Source organism: Crinia signifera, chromosome 5 (genome assembly GCF_055691185.1).
Source record: "Crinia signifera chromosome 5, ASM5569118v1, whole genome shotgun sequence".
Lineage (NCBI taxonomy): Eukaryota > Metazoa > Chordata > Amphibia > Anura > Myobatrachidae > Crinia > Crinia signifera.
Genome location: NC_139221.1, coordinates 285021745 through 285041940, shown reverse-complemented (window position 1 = coordinate 285041940; position 20196 = coordinate 285021745). Strand labels below are relative to the sequence as shown.

Here is a 20196-nt window from a genome sequence, read left to right as displayed (position 1 = left end):
TCAAAGGAATATACAGTATTTGTGAATACACTATCTGCTTTGACATACAGTATGTTGTGGCATACTGCGTAATGTGTTACAATCCAAGCTTGCAGTAAAGGAGTTTAGTTAACAATTTTTTAAAAATATTTTTGAATCCAACAGACCTGTGGACTATTTTATTATTATTATTATTATTATTATTTTTATTATTAGCATTATTATTTATTTGTATTTTTGTACAGTGTGTTGCATTTTAGTGGTGCTATATAAGCACTTTGTTATTTATAATTGATCCTACTGTAGCTCATTGGAGCAGTGGTTCCCAAACTGTGTGTTGTGGCACCCTGGGGTGCCTTGTGTTGATGGATCAGGAGTAATTCAAATTCAGATTGGTCAGTATAAAAGGAACAACTAGCACTTGTGGCATCCCATCATTAAAATATGTGTTACAACAGAAGATAATCCTGTCCCTCACCACATGATTTAACCTAAGGATGACATATAAACATAATTTTAATTTAATATTTTTTTTTCTGAATTTCTCTGTAAGATACTTTTGACCTAGGGGGGAAAAAAAATCAGCTACTGTAGGGCCACGCGATTTTATACAAGCACACACAAACACTCACAGACACACAAACAAACATGTGTCAATTTTACCAGATTCCTAACCTACCAGTATGTTATTGGAGTGAGAGGTATCTGGAGCAAATGAAGGAAACCCATGTACATACAGGCAGAACAAGAACATACAAACTGTCAACACATTTTAAGATTTTGCCAAAATCTATCACAATTTATGATATACAGTAAAAGTTGTGAAACAAAAAAAAAAACTACCAGCACAGATTTTTCTGTAATTTTGAAATCTATATATTAAGTAGAGGCGATGCATCAGAAATAATGATGATGTGACAAAATAACTGGGTAAAGTTATCACAATCTGGCACAATTAAAAGTATCAATTTGATGCAAGAAAATGTAAGTAAACTAAATATAAACTAAACTTAAGTTGGCTACACACTATGCAATAAAGGCAGATGATAAGCAAGATAACGATATTGTTAAAAATATTATCGTTCATATTGTTTAGTGTATACTTACTATATCGTTAATTATGCTCGCACCCTTGGGTCTTTAACGATCTCCCTGTTGTCTAAACATGCTGTCAAATCTGACAATATCGTCAGCAACTGCATGATGAGCGGGGGTCCCGGTGATGTCACTGTACAATATTGTTAGCGATACTGGGGCAGATGTATCATAGCAGCGCTTATCGCGCCGCTATGATACTTCCTGCTTCGCCTCAATAGCGAGACGAAGCAGGAAGGGACATCGACAAGATGTATTAACATCTTGTCTGCCGAAGCGGGGGAGCGTTAACTCCCCCCTTCAGCGATGTCCCTTTCTGGAGATAGCGCATCAGTTAATACTGATGCGCTATCTCCTGTCCCCCGGCCGGCCGCACTGGGCATGCGCGGGATCTCGCTGTTCACGCGAGATCCCCAGCGCAGCCCACAGCTGACAGCAGGGACAGCGCTGTCCCTGCTGTTTAGATAGGGCTTCGCCAGCCTGATGCTGGCGAAGCCAAAGCAGGCTTCGTGCGGAACGGTCAGCGATGCTGACCGTTCATACATTCGTCCTGCTATCATTTTGATAGCAGCGCCGATATGGACAGGGGCGCATAGCGCCCCTGTCCATTATCGCATCCCGGCCACATCATACATGGGGGAGAAGCGGTATCAGTGCACATAACGTGCGCTGATACCCCTTCTCCCCCATAACGACACATCATACATCTGCCCCACTGTTCAGTGTGTTAAGCGCAAATCATTTTTGGGCGCCGCCAATATTGTTAACGATATTGGCAATGCTGCATAGTACATACAGATGGAACGCCTTTAAGCCAGCGCTCACCCTATGCTGTTGATCGCACGTGTGTCCCCATCAACATGGCGTTGGGGAGCACTTTTCCTACTCCTCTCCGCTTCAGGGAGACTGGCAGGGTTAGGGGGAGCTGGCGGCAGCTGCCTGGGGGCATCAGGGGAGCTACGGCGGAGGGAGGTGGAATGCTCTGTCGGAACGGGGAGTATGAGCATCCTGCGCACCCCTTTCGGCTCCTGGTGGCGGTTGGCGATTTGATCGCCAGGAGCAGCTCTAATTAGAGCTGCTCCATCTGTAATGTGTACAGGGCTCCAATATTACAATATTATCTCTAATGTCCCACGCAGTTCCCCCTTGAGCCTTCCTGGTCCTTTTGCATGCGATCTATCCAGTGGCGTAGATACTTTTTTGGCGCCCCCCCGCCATTAGGGGGGGGGCGCCCATACCCACCCCCCGTCGCCGCCCCATCGAGCACCCCCCCCCCGCCGCCCCGTCGCCCCGCTGCCTATGCTAACCCCCTCCCCCGCAGTCTTACCTATCGCGCTGGTCCCGGCGGCTCCGTCCGTTTTTCTGCTGAGGACCACCACAAAATGGCCGCCCCCATACAGCAGACAGTTTCAGAGAACTGTTTGCTATATGGGGGCGGCCATTTTGTTGTGGTCCTCATCAGAAGAACGGAGCCGCCGGGACCAGCAAGATACGTAAGTCTGCGGGGGATTGGGGGGTAGGTAACTATAGCACCGCAGCCCCCGGCGCCCCCACATGCACAGCGCCCCCCCCGCGGTGGCGGGGGCTGCGGTGCTATAGTTACGCCCCTGGATCTATCGCATGTGATCCATGCCAAGTCTGCCTGGCTCGGGAGCAATCCAAGATATTGCTTGTGCAGATGGAGCAACTTGCAGGCTCCGATGCTGTGCGCACGGGACCACGCATTGCATTGGACCTGCTGTCAATCACATGCAATTTGGACACTTTTCATGCGACTGATCACCGCAATCACGTGAAAAGAGCTCAAATTGCATGTGAATCGCCCTAGATTATGGGGACCTTTAGTAACCGTATGTTCCTACAAGAATTTTTCATGTGTTTGAGTGGGATCTGTTGGGTCACAAGATGGATCATAACCAAATTTTGGCTTTTACCATACAATGTAATCATTTTCAAGGCATCGCTGTGAGATGTAAACTTTGAGTAAATAATAAAATGTGCTGGCATTGCAGAATCTTTAGGTCATCAGTAGGACATCCACCCGGAGCCTCAGACACTTCTATTTCCAGCCAGTCCATTCATAATAAATTAATTGTTTGTGAACTGTGCTCCTGGGGGCAGGTGTTTGACCCCGGCCCACTGATTAGTAGCCCCCTGTGGACACCAGGAGAGAAAATAATGTAACACTGATAGCTAACATGTGGCTTTATCTTGTAACCCTTTGTATAAGAAATCAGGGATGTCAAATTGAGGTAGCAGAATAAAGACTTCATTACTCCACAATTAGACAATTAGGGACTGAGTCTTCAGTAATGAATGATTTAATGCTCCAGGTAGGCATTAGAGCCTGCAGTGTTAGATCTCTCTGTCACTTACAAAGTTCAATTATAGTAACACTTGATAAAAAAAAAAAAATAATACGTTTCTCTCTGTGCATTTATTAAATTTCACTCTCACGGTACATTACAGATTGTGGTTTTGAGTTTTCCATTACTTTGGGCAAAATTCATTCTAGTTTTACTGCCAACGGGAAGTCAAATATTTTTCTGCCTCGCATGAGGAGGATCCAAATCTTTTGTCTATTTTTTTTTTTTAATCGCATTCTTTCTGCGGTTTGGATCAATGAGAGGCAGGTTCCAGAGCAGTAATATCTGATATCACCTACTAGCTTACACAATAAGACCCCAGATTGAGCTGGAATTTACATACTAACAATGGTGTCCAGTGTATACAACTGTTTCAATTTTACAAGCGTTTAAATTCTTATATATTTTTTTTCCGTTGCATAAAATTCGCAAAAGTTGTAACCGTAAAAATAAGCAAAAAATACAAACGACAGATAAAATGTCAAACTTTTTTATGAAGCGGTAAGTTCACAAATGTTTCCCGATCATTTCAGCACCTTTTTTTTTATTTTTTACAAAAGTTTGTTAAAAAGTGTTTGTACAGTAATTTGATTCAGTAGAATTATTGTGATTTTCATGAACCGTGAGGCTAGTATTGGGTTTTTAATGGGAAAAAAATAAAGCTTAGTTTTAAGACCATTTTAATGAAAGTTTTAAATAAAGATAAAGGTTGACATTTACATTTTTGTTATGATAAGGAATATTTCATAAAAAACAAATTGTCAACTTCATGCCAACTGAGTTTCTTTGGTTTGTGAATATGGCAGAAATAAGATAATTTTAAGTGTTTTTTCATTTTTTAAAGTGATTATTCAAATTTGCCTGTTAAATACATAAATATCACACAGCACTTTGCAGAGAATATTCTGTCATTTGCAGCAGCTTATGTCTCAATGGCCCATTGGTACTTACACTTACCTCTATGCACATAGCAGATTGTAATACAAAGCTCCCCCCCCCCCGGCCAGTGGGTGGGACAGTGGCCAAATACCTGGAATGTTTCAATTGAATCTAATCTAGACTGTTTGGAGGTATGGAAACATTTCTGCCATCAAATTTACAGTGGCGGCTCCAGAGGTGAGGCTGCAGCACAGTTCAAAATTCAAATATGGGAGATACAGATGGAGCGCCTTTCATGCTTGCAAGGGCTGGCGATTCTATCGTCAGCCGCCAAAAGGGGGCGCATACGCAAGAGATGCTCACGTGCCCCATTCCGACGGAGCTCCCAATTGCAGTCCGCCGCCTCCCCGGTCCCCACCGCCGCACTGAAACTCCCCCCCAACCCTGCCCGTCTCTGTAAAGCGGAGACGGGTAGGATCACGCCGCCCAGCCACCAAATGACTGGTACGCACGTGCGTGTGAGACGCACAGGCATCCCAGTCTAATGGAGTCCCTCTCTGCCAGCGCTCACCAGTGGGGACGTTCTGGTGAGTGCCGGCAATGAAAGAGAGGGGCTCCATCTGTTCACCAACTGCCAGTGAGTCAGTTTGGTATAGCAGTTGATGGTAGTTACTGTGCCTCCCCTATTTGAATTTTGAACTGTCATCTGATAGTGTCGCAGTGATCTAATACTGCGTCCTAGTATGCAGGTAGGATCACTACTGCAGATGAAGTCTACTTGTAATACATGCCTTTTCCTGCATTTAAATATAGAGCTTTCGCTGCTGCTTCCAATTAAGCATCGGTAATAGCAGCTCCAACCACCAAGGGTCACAGTTACTTGCATTTTTTATTTGCTTTGCTCCCAACCAAGAGTAGTGTTAAATACTCATCTAATTGACACCTAGATTTGGGTCTTTTGTGATAATGGATAAGAGTAAAGGAGCCTACACACAGGGAGATTTTGCTGAGCGATGCCAGATCGCTCAGCAAGATCACTGAAAACACAGCAATGTGCCAGCGATGTGTGCAGAGCAATCTGTCAGGGCCAGTGTTCTCTGGTGGGAACACTGGCCCTGACCGGCGGTATAACTAGATTTATCCAGCATCTTAATCGCCGTGCGATATTTGACGTGCATCGCTATCACTATGGCCCCTACACACGAAGCGATGTAGGGACCTTTTCTAAGCGATCTTGTCAAATTAAGTCAGATCACTTTGAAAATGCCCTTAAATCGCAAACACAAATAAAATGATTAATTTTTGTTAACAAGTTATTTCCACTGCAGAGCAAATATGATAAATCTATTCTTGTACTCAGATACTATAATACTTTTCTTTTACCTTTTTTACATGTTATGTTTATTTACTCATTTTTATTTTGTATGGTTTACAATTTTTCATAATTTTTCAATTCCAGATCGATACCCCTGTCCCCACTGCTTGCACCTTTCTATCCCCTGTAACCTATTTTTAGTTTATATTTATGCGAGGTAAAGATACACAAAGAAGACTTTTTCCCACAAGACCTTTTACATTAAAATCATGTTCCCTCTAGGACTTGTGATGTATTTTTTTTTTTTTTTACTTTTACATTCTGGTTATAACAATTTGCCACCTAAGACTAATAAAAAGGTTAATGGCTACCATCCATCGTAGTGGGGAGGTTGTTTAATGACATGTTACAATGAATGACTAGTTTCTTGATTTACTATAAATACAGTAATTTAACACCTTTTACTACTGTGCAACCTTTTTTTTGTTTATCATTCCCCCCTTGGGTCCACACAAATGTCAGAGAGAAATGTACTCGTCCCATCTCCTCTGGTCACTACTGCCTGGGACCCAGCTATAAGCTGCGTCTGAAAACAGAACTGGCCCACGAAGGTTACATTTTTGAATAACATCCTGTATTATTGTGTTGCTGTGCTCCTCACTGACAGCCAGGCATTAGCGAAATTTATTTTCCCAAGTTAATTGATATCCCAGATTTATCCATTACAAAACCAGCAGCTCTTCCAACCTCTACATGCTTGACAAGTTATTATATTTACTTAGTCAATCCTATGTGTGCTGGATTCCTCTTGGAGGTGGTCTATTAGCGCAGGCCCATATGCTTTTTGTTTGGGAAGAAAGCAGTCGCTGTTGTCATACTGTTACACAGGGTATTCCTTTTCAGCGATGTGGCTCCCCCGGGAATAATATTGTACCATCGCTTGATTCTAATGGATCTTATTATGGAGTGATGCCGAATTAATTTGAAAAGAGAATGTGTAATAAGACAGCTGCGTTAGACCACATGTGGGAACAGAGAATACATTAAGAAATGTTGTTGTTATTATTATTATTATTAATAATAATAATAATAATAATAATATTTATACGGCACCACAAGGTTTCCACAGTGCCTAACAGAATACATAATTTAGAAAAAAACAAGAAAACAACTAAAGGTGTATTCACACTTGGCAAAATATTGGCTGTTCAATTGAATATATGTTTTTTTTTTGTCCTGATATATCTGGATACACACCTATAGATTTATCTGTGTGGTGGGAACAAAAATTTGGTAATGTGTGAGAGCAAATGACATTCAACCATTGGCTTTAAAATGCTGGAGAATTTAAAAAAAAATGACTGTTCGGATAAATTTGTTAAATTCAAAGATTTATTTAATTTGTCTGAATGACCATTGTCTGTTTTCCAGTAGTTAGGAATAAATGGTTAATTGCCATTTGCTCCAGTACATTACTAGATTTTTGTTTCCATCAGACAGATTTGACAGATAAATCTGTAGGTGTGTACCAGCCTTACAGTACAAGGCAATTTAGGACAAATACTTGGAAAATAAAGATAGCTGCATCAGGGGACAGGACACTGGAGTAATTATTAAGGTGTCAGAGACCTAGGGTTAGGTTCCATTAAATGGAGTAAGGAGTATAATAATAATAATAATAATAATGATATATATATATACAGGTCGAGTATCCCGTATCCGAATATCCCTTATCCAAATTATTCCGAAAACCAGACATTCCAGAAAGTGAAAAACATTTTTTTTTTTGCTAAAAACTCACTGGGGACATTTGTAACAGCATCACTGGGGACATGATATGTAACTGGCACTATATATGTGCAAGACAATGATTGCTTGGCATTCAAATTCAGTGCTGAGATAGTACACACATTTTGTTTCACGTTTTGAAACCTTGTTTTTTGAACAAATAAAATATATTTGTGTGTATTTTATGTGGTAATAAAATATATTTGTGTGTATATTATGTGTTTATACAGCATAAATGCAAGATACTTCAAAATACATCATTGAAATATTAAAATATTCCGAAATACGGAATAATCCGTTATCCAAAATTCTCCTGGTCCCGAGCATTTTGGATAAGGGATACTCAACCTGTATATATATATATATATATATATATATATATATATATATATATATATATATATATATATATATATATATATATATATATATATATATATATATATATATATATATATATATACACACACACACACAATATAGACATATTCAATTTTTAATTCGCTAGATGATTAAAGATTTCTGCTTTTGTAGTTTTTATGATGTATTGTTGCAAAACTGCAATTTTAAACAGTGTTTGAAGAGATATTTTTTTTTATATTTAAATTATAACAAGAATTATAGATTAATTTGCTAACCTTTGAATACTATTTACTCACTGACATTATCCTTTTCATGGATACTTTCACATTCAGGGGGTTGATTGCCAGTTTGATTATGGTAAAATATGCAAAATGGTTCTGTTCATCTTCCCAAACCAGGCGGCACACATATGCAAATATACAGATTTACGCTCACTTAGATCTGGAGATCTGGGGACAAATGGGAGATTTTAACATAGGCGGGTACCGATACCAGCTGCTGACAATAATGACAGTCAGCAGCTTTAGCTAAAAGCTTCTGATTGGCTGATTGTGGGTTCACCACTGAAGTTACAATGATGTTTTTCCTTTGCATTGCTCCTGCATATACAGATGTATACACTCATTCAGTGCTGGGGCTCGCCAGACCGCCCCCACTGGTGAGCGGATGCTACATCTGACTGAGACGTGCGAGCGTCTCACACGCATGCGTGTCCCAGTTTTCTGTTGGCGGGGGACAGAACCCTGCCCGACCGGCGGTGAGGTGGCGGGGACCCGAGGGGAGGGCCTTTGTAAGAGGATAAACGCGCTTCTCGTGTGCGTGCGTCCCCTTCCAGCGGCTGGCAGGGGCTGGCGGCTGGCGAATCTACCGCCAGCCCCTGCCTGAATGAAGGGCGCTCCATCTGTATAACATGATGTTTTGCAAGTTCTCTAGGGGGAATTGAGAAGTATCTTACTAATTTTATTAGTTGGAGGAACAATTTGCTGCTAAGCCGCTGCATCTAAGCACCTAAAGTGTTGGTTTACTACTGAGCGGATTGTCACAACCTGATATTTATAAAACAACAATAGAAATAAATGCTAAATCATGTTTGTTTCGCATTTTCAATGCAGATTGGCAGCTTTGACAGGCCGCTATTTAGTTAATCCAACCCCTAATGTGCAATTCTTTCTTGGCGGGCCTTGAAGCACTAGATTCCGCTTCTTGTCATGTTTAATGAATGTGATTATAACGTTACTAATATATAAATATTAACTCCCAAAGCCCAGGGAATAAATGTAATGATAAAAATATTTATAAAAATAGATATTTATCATGCAATTATTATAGAAAAATAAGGACTTTTCTATGAGCTGGTACTGTCCTTAAAGTTAGGGGAAGCTTCAAATGATATGCCTGAGAGAAGGTGGAAAAATAGATTCAGCAACCTAACAACTTTAAAAGTCCCACCCCTCATCTGCCCAGATATGTCCTCTATTCAACCAATCATGCTACCTTTAGTATAACGGGCCCCATACATCTACAGATTGATTGTCAGATTGGGCTTGTTGGAACAAAAACTGGTAATGGATGAGAGCAAATGACAGTTGACCATTTGCTTTGAAATGCTGGAAAACTGCCAAAAACTGTCATTCAGATATTACCTGCCCAATCTGACAATCGATCTGTAGATGTACGGCCACCTTAACCCATTATATTGCAAGTTCCGCCCCATTAGCAGTCCATAAATTGGGACTGTTCCACCAAAATGGACACAGTTGGGAGGCATGCTATAATATCCCATTGCAACAACTCAATGATTAACTTGATGAAACTATTGCATGGTTGTCCGATTCATGGAGAGATGTATCAAAAGTACAAAAGAGATGTTGTGGAGAAGTTGCCCATAGCAACCAAACAACTTCTTACATTTTATAGAGTGTGCTAGATAAATGATAGCTAGGAGCTGATTGGTGGAAATTTCTCCACTTTATCGCTCTTCATAGCTTTGATAAATTTCCCTTTTAGGGTCTGACTTTCACAACCAATGTCCACTAAATGTTTAATTTTGCTGCCACTGATATTATGCACAATATTTTGACAATATTTCGACATTACTGACAGCCTTTGACATTACTAAAAGTGATGTGTTGCTTTTCTTATCTAGTTTTCCGAATATAGCCTCCTTCACCCATAGAGCACTGAAGCATCGGGCTAATTCTCTGTTACAGGGCCAGTTCTAAAATGAGTGATGGAATAGGGATTAAATAGTCCCTTGCATTCTTTCCATGAAATGCAATGGGAAAAGGGAGCATGGTCTCCCTGCAGAGGGGAGTGGTCCTGCATTACAGAAGCGTGGCCACGTGTCACGCCACATCCAAACATGCCGGCAGAGTGCCTGTAGGTGGAGCTGCTTGGTCCAGACTCCAGGTAGCCATTGCCTCTTTTGGAATTTGCTCGAAACTCAGATGACCAGTACAGCTGTGTCTAAAACCAATGATCCTTAAGGTGTGGATTGACCTCTGTGTCAATTTTTGCAGGAAAGTTTCATAAATGCAAGAGAATTGTCAGGAGTCCGAAATTGGAATGTGCTTACAACCCAATGAAATCACAATCCTACTTTGCTGGATACATTGATATGCTCTTAAACATGAGAAATGTATTTGTTATATGAACTTAACATTTTGCTATTATCATTTCTGTTACAGCATTTGTCTTCGCATCAACTTCTTGTGCATCATGAAAAGTCAATAAACCTACTAAGTCTATACACATCTCCTTCATTACCCAACATTACGTTAGGTCTTCCCGCGGCAGCTCCTCCGATCAATGTGAGTACTGTACCTTTTAATATAAATGGGCAAACATTTAGAAAGTGCTGTGTTATACAGAGATGTCTGTAAGTTAGTGAAATGCAATCCATGCATATTAGATCATGTTTAGGTGTAATTGGTGAATGGACCCATTGTTCAGCTGTATTCCTATAATAATAATAATAATAATAATAATAATAATTAATTATTTTTTTTGTTCATGGATCTGGATGTGTATCTTAACAGGGTCATGGTACCCATCAACCTGCTGGTTATTGGGGATTTTTGTTCCGAGGTGTACATGCAATCTCCAATAAGGGCTGCCGCTTTGGGCTAATTGAATAACCCGGGTTATCTAGTAAACAAACAGCGCTTCATTTTTGTGCTTTTTTTTTGTTGCTATTAAAACATATTCTTTAATCAACTTTTGTTAGGCTGTTATTTGGAGCATCAGATGGGGTTGTATTTAGCCATTTCTACCTATCCAATGGATGCTGCATGATTGTTCTACAGATAATGCCTGATGCTTCTACACCCTCAACAAGCATCTGTATTGTGTTGAAATGTTTCTTGTTGAACACATTCTGCAATCCAATACTTTTACATGACATGCAATTCCTGCTTCTTTTGTGGACTTCTGACTGAATAGAAGATGTTTGCGGCCAGAAATCTTTCAATCACTTTATTCTCTCTTAGCCAGTAATCTTTCAATCTCTTTTTTGTATCCACTAGCTAAAAGCCTTGCCATGTTCTCCTTCCCAGTTATATACACCACTATCCCCTTTGTTGTGTTATTGTTAGATTGCAAATGAAGAAACTGTACTCATACCAGTCCCTTTGCAATGCAAAAATATGTGACCCACATAAAAGGCCAGCCATTATTTTCCTTCTCCGCTCATCACTTTTTATATGACACCAGTCAGTCTCCGGGCTTCCAGATGTGCACATTTACAAAGAAGTAATGCATGTGCAATTTAATCTAACTCAGGTATGGTAGGGGCACCCTGGAATCCGGTAAGGTGGCTAGTTGCTGCACAGAAGGAATCCCTGGTCGGCCATTTTATGTAGCCCCGAGTTATCGCCACTCCCTCCCGATCTGCGACAATACTGCATCTGCTTGTGCCCAAACACCAATGCCTGTCATCGCCCCTGAATGCCAGAAGCAGGTCAATCATGCCATAGCTTTTGGGGCAATGGGGCAGATGTATTAAGCCCGGAGAAGAGATAAACTGGAGATAAATTGGAGATAACTTGGAAGAGATAAAGCACCAGCCAATCAGCTGTGTTTGAAATATGACAGTTGGGATCTGATTGGCTGGTGCATTATCTCCTTTCACTTTATCTCCAGTTTATCTCTTCATGAGGCTTAATACATATGCCCCAATGTGAGTGACAGACCCAGATCTGCACATGCTCAGTCTGACTTCTGTGCATGCACAGATCTGATAGCATCAATTAAATTTTTAGTGTAAACATTGATAAAGCGCCCACCTCTAATCCATCCCCTTAATTACAGTATGCACCTTAAGCATATAGCCACCATTCTAAGCAATTGTAAATATACTAAGGTTAGAGTAGTATATCACATGACATGTTGCTCTGGGCAACCAATCAGATACTGTCTATTATCTTATAGAAGGTGCTAAATAAATAAGAAGAAGTTTCTGATTGGTTGTCTATATTAAATTTCCCCCTTTTGTATCTGTACAGCATGTGACTTTTACAGATTATAATCAGTTTATAATCTATCTATTAAATGTACAGAAATTACAAAATTTTGACGTAAACCAATCAGATAATAGCTCTCATTAGTCACTCCTCACTTAAATTCTAAAAGCTGGCTTTTGATTGGACGCTATGGGTTCCAGTGTTAAATTGTTTACTGTGTTGTCTTGTTTTCATTCTTATTGGTGATTTCAAGCACTTGCGACTACAATAAAATACCTTTGTCATTTAGTGTCTATGACATTCGAGCACTCGTTTCATTAAGTAGACATTGTATTCTGTCAGTGCTAGGACCATTTTACCTGCCACCAACTCACTGTGGTAATCTTCACAGTACTACTTGTGCGGGTATGATCGCTCTTTCAGTGTTCGCTTCTCTGTTTCTACCTTCTCTTCACTACCTCTGTCAGTCAGAGTTCCACAAGGCTCAGTCTTAGTTCCTCTGCTTTTCTCAATCTATACCTCATCTCTTGGCAAACTAATCAGCTCTTTCGGATTTCGTTATCACTTGTATGCGGATGATACTCAAATCTATCTATCAACCCAGAGTTGTCACCAGTGGTCTTGAACCGAGTCACTAAATGCCTCTCTGCCATCTCTCATATTGCATGTCTTCTCGCCACCTTAAACTCAATATTTCCAAAATGGAATTAATTATATTCCCACCAGCTAAGAACAGTTACCATCCTGATATCTCCATAACTGTTGACAACTCGACAATCTACCCTACCCCACAAGCTTGTTGCCTAGGGGTCATCCTCGACTCTAAACTTTCCAATATTCCCTACATCCAATCTGTCTCAACTCATGTTACATGCATCTAAAAAACATATACAAAATACGACCGTATGACCGTAAGACACTACTAAATCTCTTATCCATGCACTCAAAAGTCCCCTATTGATTATTGCCACGGTCTCCTTACTGGAGTTCCCAAGAACAGACTCTCGCCACTGCAATTCATCTTAAATACTGCTGCTAGACTGATCTTCAAGATGCTCATCGTCTGCTTATCCACTCTGCCAGTCCCTCCATTGGATGCTTGTGTTTTACTGTATTCAGTATAAAATACTTTTACTCACATATAAATCTATTAACCATATTGCACCAGAATACTATAAATCTCTTTAATTATCTCAAAATATCTCCCATCTCGACCATTCCGCTCTGCACAAGCTCTACGTCTCTCTTCTGCATGGATCACTAGCTTCCATTCACTATTACAGGACTTTCATTGGGCTGCTCCCATCCTATGGAATGCCCTGCCAAGCACAATAAGACTCTCCACTAACCTCCAAACTTTCAAGCGTTCCCTGAAAACTCACCTCTTCAGGCAAGCCTATCATATTTATACACAGTACCACACACATAACCCTCTAAGGCACTTATGTATTATATAGCTTCCCTTCTGGACTTGTAACTTGGTGGGACTGCTATGCTATTACTGGTGCCTGTCATTGTGTTTACCTCCTATGGCCCTATAGATTGTAAGCTTGCAGCAGGGCCCTCCTACCTCCAAGTCTGTCTGTTGTTACCCAGTTTGTTTTATATATATATATATTTCAACATGTACAGTAATGGAGATTTTAAGAGAGTGAGCAGAGAAGGATGGGAAGCACAACTACACAATTGTACTACAGGGCAGTATGAACAAGTAGTCTGAGGAGGAGCCAGGTCATGAAGAGGTGAGAATAGAAGTCACATATCTGTACAGACAGGGAGCAGGACAGAGAATATATCACAGGCAGAACCAGGCATTCAGCATTTAACCTTTCGTATGTCAGTGTAGGTATCTGTAAGAAAAAAAACAAAACAGATGTGCAATTATGATGTGCTAATTAACATTCCTTTCCCACCATTGAGATATGTTCAGTGGTGTAAAGCAGTTATGGCACCCCACATAGCACTGTAGGATGAGGGCATCGGTTTATAATGAAAACAAACAAAACCGTAGGAAGCGCATAAGAGGTAATAGCGGCTAGTGCGCACATTGGGCAGGATTCAGCATGAACCGCTAATTACAGAAAATGCCAATCAAGTGATTATCGGCAGGGAAGCATTGGCTTTGTGCACATGGGAACAAAAGCAATTGCATAGTGGTTGTAGGTTGACTGACAGGAAGCCGGCATTTGGGGGCAGACATTTGTCATTTTCTGGGTGTGTTTGGGTCTCTGATGTCAGCGATGAACACATCCCACCCCATCTCAGTTGCACTGAAGCTGGCCATACATCAGAACGATATCAGGCCCGAATGCATGACTTTGACGTGTCGTGCGATCGATTGTGTGCACATCATAAGTTATTTTGGTGCGATGCGCAGTCCCGCGGGTCAAGAGATTGCTCAAAGGATCGTCCTGTATGTGCAGCACGCATAATCAGTCAGGATGGCTTGCGGTGGTAAGCAGATCGTATATGTTTTATAGCACATATGATTGCTTGTTCGATCTGTATCATATGCAGGTCATTGTAATGTATGGCCAGCTTTAGACTTACTCATAGTTCGCACACATGGAATGTACTCATCGATGTTTTAGGATTTCTGAATCGATCTGCGTATTCGCGGCAAGCGAAGCATTCACAATTCGACACAGGGCATTTTTTCTCTTTTTTTTCAGCGCTTTGGGGTGCGGCTATATGCTCTCAGTCAACCACTTTTTCACTGATTAGCAATCCACGCTGAACCAGGCCCACTCTACGCTTCTGTAATCTGAAGATCTGTTATTGTGTGTCAGATTACTTCGCTCTCCAAGCGTCCGGTTTAGCAGGTGTGGTAGAACTCTGCCCAGGAATGTACCGTAATGCATTACTGTATGTATTAGTTACCAATAAGCAATTTAGCATTTCCCTAAGCATCTGTAAAGGCTGACGTCTTTCTCTAGGCTCTCTGATGTCTTATTTCAGGGGCGGAAAGACGAAGTGTAATAAGAAAAGTATTTATGGTTTGTACGACATGAGCATTTTTATGCTAATTAAAATAGATTTTCTCAGAAGTGCCCTGAACAGAGCTTTTCATGTGGTAAGCAAAGGCTAAAACAGCTTTGTGCAATAATAGATGCTCCTTAAATAAAATGGCTTGTGCTGTAAGGGCCACTGTTAGTAATGGCTGTGATGTTAGCAGGGAAGACGCACAATAGATTGGATAGACATACCAGTGTGTCTCTGAGCATCCCTCAAACTAGAACTAAAATCCATGTTTGCGATCTTATCTAGGGCTGTTATTGAATAGCTCCGGCAGACCAATTAGCCTGCGGTTAAGTACCATAGCTAATTAAATTCTGCCCAAAGAGTGTTTTTCATATGGGTGATAAATGACCAGCCAATCAGCTCCTAACTGCAGGCTGAGTTTGAATAATGAAAGCAGCTGGGCGGTTTATTACTCTCCACTTTATCACTTTTCAAGGCTTAGTACATTTTGCCCATAGTGTTAATGCCTAACAGGGCTGCCATCAGGAATTGTGGGACACTCCTCACTTGACTTACCGTAACACGGCTCCTGATCCTCCATCTCCTTTTCTGCTGAGCTGCAGTCCAGAGGTCCCGGAGGGCAGGCGTCTTCAACTCAGGAAGCCGGTGGCCAATTAAAATGTAGCACTGGCTGGTGAGCCAATCAGAGCTTGTGTACCGGCAGCCGCTCTAATTGGCTGCCGGTACGTGAGCTCTGATTGGCTCAAAAGCCGGTGCAGCATTTTAATTGGCTGACGGCATTCTGGGTTGAATAAGCCTACGCTCCGGGACTTGCTTTGTTCAGCGCATTGAGCGCAGCGCAGCGGAGGCAGTCGGGGGGGGGGGGGGGGGGCTTGCGGTGGGCAAAATGAGTTGTCTTCCAGAGGCGGGGGCCCAGGACAGCTGTACCCACAGCATCCCCCTATTGGCAGCCCTGATGCCTGAGAGGAGCATCTGAATTCACTGTACTGAACAGTGATAACTATTATTGCCGTACTCAACCATTGCACAAAAAGCCCTAATTTGCTGGGAATGTGGGTTATCTGTACAATGCTCACACATGTCAGATAATGACAACGAGGATATAATAAAATATAATTTGCCATCCAGCTTCCCCTGCCAATATTAGTGCTGTATAAATCATTACAAACTTGTATTAAAATGCTAAATTGTTCTGGATGTATTTTTATGAATGGAGATGCTTCCTTATCGCTCATTCTGTAGTGGGTGACTTCTCTTCTGCCCTGTGGATCATCCGCATGCTTTAAAGTATAAGATCGTGTATTCATTGATGGTAACAAGCTGGGTTCTTGTGTCTTAACAGGCATGTAATGGGATTAGAATCACTTTCTGATTGTGTGTTTCAGGCCTCATCTTCATTAAAAGAAAAACAAAAGTATGAGCCTCAGGCCCCCAGGCAGGGGGTGTCACTGCCTGGACAGTATGGAGGGACCCTGCCTGTATCATCTCACACATCCCTGGAGGGCAAGACCAACAGCAGCCACCAAGCCTTACTGCAGCACTTACTGCTGAAAGAACAGATGCGCCAACAGAAGATCTTAGCTACAGGTACTCATATGCCAGATACCTGTAATGTAAAGGGGGTTATTATAGTCCTCAGATGGTAGAGAGCAGTTAGTAACCACCCTCTGGGGTATTTTTCAAATCTTGGAGAGAGGGATAAAGATTAGCTTCTAACTGACATTTTACCAGCAAAGCCTGTAAAATGACAGTTGGAAGCTGACGGGTTGGTAAGGGCAACATCTCTACTTTATCTCCTGCCAAGATATGACTATGTGCTGTCCCCTGTCATGTCCGCTGCAAACCTCCAGGAACAGGCATCAGAACCGTTTCCCCGGAGATTCCTTGTCTGCATACTCATTATAGATACACCAATACCATGACTGATACAATAGCATGCACTGCCCTTCAGCCTCCATACCACTATCATGCTTTGTCCTTTCTGGGACTGTGGATGTAAATGGGGTCCAGGGAACTATAAATAGTTTTCACCCTAAAGTGTACACTTCTTGTTTTCCCCTGGGCCCTCGCTGTTACTTACAGCTGGTAGCCAAACCATTCATAGTTATATAGAGACTGCACTGAAGCGGACCATGCATGAGACCCCACCCCATCCAGGCCAATTCAATGGAGCAGCATGGAAGTGTTCTATTGTAAGTAGAAGTGTACTGCATACAGTACATTGAGCCCCCTGTGCTCTGAGCTCTAGTGCCTCTGTCACACAAGCCGAGCAGGTAATGCAGATAATGGCAGATGGACCCCCTATTAGCTAGATAATGTACGGACATGGCAGAAGTGGAAAAGGTTGTTCATAAATAATATTAACACTTTAAGTGCTAAGTGAATATAGGAAATATAATCTTTTTTTACACAACATTTTTATTTGAATTCATATAACAAATGTGAGCGACGCTGGCATTTTAAGCAGATATTTTGTGCATCTCTCATTGGGGCAGATGTATTAAGCCTTAACAAGAGATAAATGCAAGGGTGATAAGGAGAGATAAACGTCCAGCCAATCAGCTCCTTACTGACTTTTTTCAAACACAGGCTGTAACATGGCAGTTAGCAGGTGATTGGCTGGACGTTTATCTCTCTTTATCACCCTTGCATGTATCTCTAGTTAAGGCTTAATACATCTGACCCATAGAGATATGTTGGCACTCAAAGTTATCTATTGCGCCCTAGAAACTGATAGACAGAGTCAATTTACTAAAATGGGCGTTCTTTTGAAGATAGGGATGTTGCCCTTAGCAACCAGTCAGATTCTACTTATTTAGCATCTTCTAGAAGATAGTAGATACAATCTGATTGGTTGTTAGGGGCAACATCCCATCTTCAATCGAACTCTCATCTTAATAAATTTACCCCACAGAATCGGATTGGTTGCTACGGGTAACATCACCTCTATTACTTTTTTCGAAGCTTTAGTAAATAAACAGCTTTCACCACTATATATCCCACTTTATATAACAGTGATGTAAGAAATGTATAAACTTCTGTTAGTGTGATGAATAATGTACTTGAGGAGTAGACCTTATGATGATGGCGCCTCTTTTTGTTGTTTATTATTTTACTATTCTCTGTTTCTATATCATCGGCAGCATATGCAGCACTCTGTAATCATGGCTGCACCTTTAGGGTTCTGAAATATATAGTCATGATCTTTCCTTTCTACCATCCCGGCAGGTGGCGCTCCTCTTCTTCAGTCACCTCTAGCTCCTAAAGATAGAGTTTCACCAGCTGGGAGGGTGGCTCACAAACTGCCCCGCCATCGACCCCTGCACAGAACGCAGTCCGCGCCCCTGCCTCAGAACACCCTGGCTCAGCTTGTCATCCAGCAGCAGCACCAGCAGTTCCTGGAGAAGCAGAAACAGTATCAGCAGCAAATCCAGATGAACAAAGTGAGCAGGTTTCCGTCATCATACACATGTGTAGATTGCGTTATATAATGCACGTGTGTTCAAGCCACGTTCTCTCATTTAGGGGACCTTTATGAAAGATTGCTTATGAAATACGATCTTGGCAGAATATTACCACCCTGGATTGCATTGCAATATGAGATTATAATGTCCGGATTTACCTTCCTGCATACACCGGGACAGGGCTCCGAAAATAGCCTTGTCCCTGCTATGTGCTCAGCCGGGTGTAGGTGGGGTCTGCGCATGCATGGTCAGTGCTGGCCCCTTGCTGACCGCACTGCCCAGCTGACTGTCTGTAGCCCATAGGCTACAATGGACTACCACCCCGGGACCGGATGCAATGCTGCCCCATATTGATACAACGGGCAGCTTTGAATCCCCCATAGAAACCTATGGGGGATGTGACTGCAGGAGGGATCACAGCAGGTAACGGAGATACATGCGGGGTTACTTAACATTTGCGGCTAACCCCCGAAAACACGGCGCCGTGTAAGCTGTTGATGCTCACCCGGTGCCGTCCTCCCTGCCTCAATCCGACATCTTTTCATGACGGATTGAGATTGCCGGAAACATGGCCAACACCTTTTGGTTTTGGCTGTGCTTCTGTCAAAAGCAGATGGATTAGCAGCTATTCCGTCAATCCACCTGGCAGGTTGGAACATTCCGACCTGCCAAAAAGAAAACCAGCTAGCATTGAATAGATCGGAACTCCTTTTGACCTATTCATGTTGAAAACTTCCATCCTTTCGGCAAGACGACATCAATTGAATATACCTCTCAGGCGTAAATATACTAAAGCTTCTAAAAGTAAAATGTGGGTATGTTGCCCATAGCAACATCCACAGATTTCACTTTTAGAAGCTTTAGTAAATGTACCCCTAAGTCAGTTTTATACAAGCAGCCGGAACGGAACTCCATGTTTATGCTGGTACACCTAATATGGCTGTTGCCGTAAAGGCATTCGTAACTACAGATGATACTTATTGGTTGTATAAAAGAAATCGTGTTCATAATACTTTATGGTCTATAAACACAATACTGGATTATCAGTACATTTATACCTTAGGCAAATATCACCCATAAACTATACTTTATCTAACCATTTATTATTATTATTATTATTATTATTATTATTATTATTATTATTATTTTTAGTTTCTTTTTTCCCAATGATGCTTAGTTGTCATTTTGTAAATTGCCCCTAAAATATAACTCCTGTATTTCTGCATTATTTGTGAAGAGAGCTGTAATAACAGTAGGTACAGCTTGTCCACTAGAGGGCATCTGGAAATCCAACATTGCTTTGATAAGATACATGTTTAGTGACTTTACAAACAGGTCTCCAGCTGCTTATAAGTTTGAGGGACCCAGCACTGAGCAGTCTCACTACTGTCATTGGTAATGTGAGATACTCAAACGGACATCATCTTGTTATTCTTTCTTCTCATCATCAGGGCATACTAATTTGATACTATGGTGTATAGTACTAAAATATTTAGTAGTTTGTA

The 20196-nt window shown here is 41.5% G+C and overlaps 1 protein-coding gene across 8 annotated transcripts in view; it reads left to right on the top strand.

The window, feature by feature from the left end:
- HDAC9 (histone deacetylase 9) overlaps positions 1-20196 on the top strand; it is a 468252-nt gene that overhangs the window by 436553 nt on the left and 11503 nt on the right. For all 8 annotated transcript variants that reach the window (XM_083189144.1, XM_083189143.1, XM_083189142.1 and 5 more), the window contains 3 exons: positions 10473-10595; positions 16613-16814; positions 18456-18670. In XM_083189144.1, coding sequence (XP_083045270.1) covers positions 10473-10595; positions 16613-16814; positions 18456-18670 — 540 coding nt within the window. The remainder of the gene's footprint in view (positions 1-10472; positions 10596-16612; positions 16815-18455; positions 18671-20196) is intronic.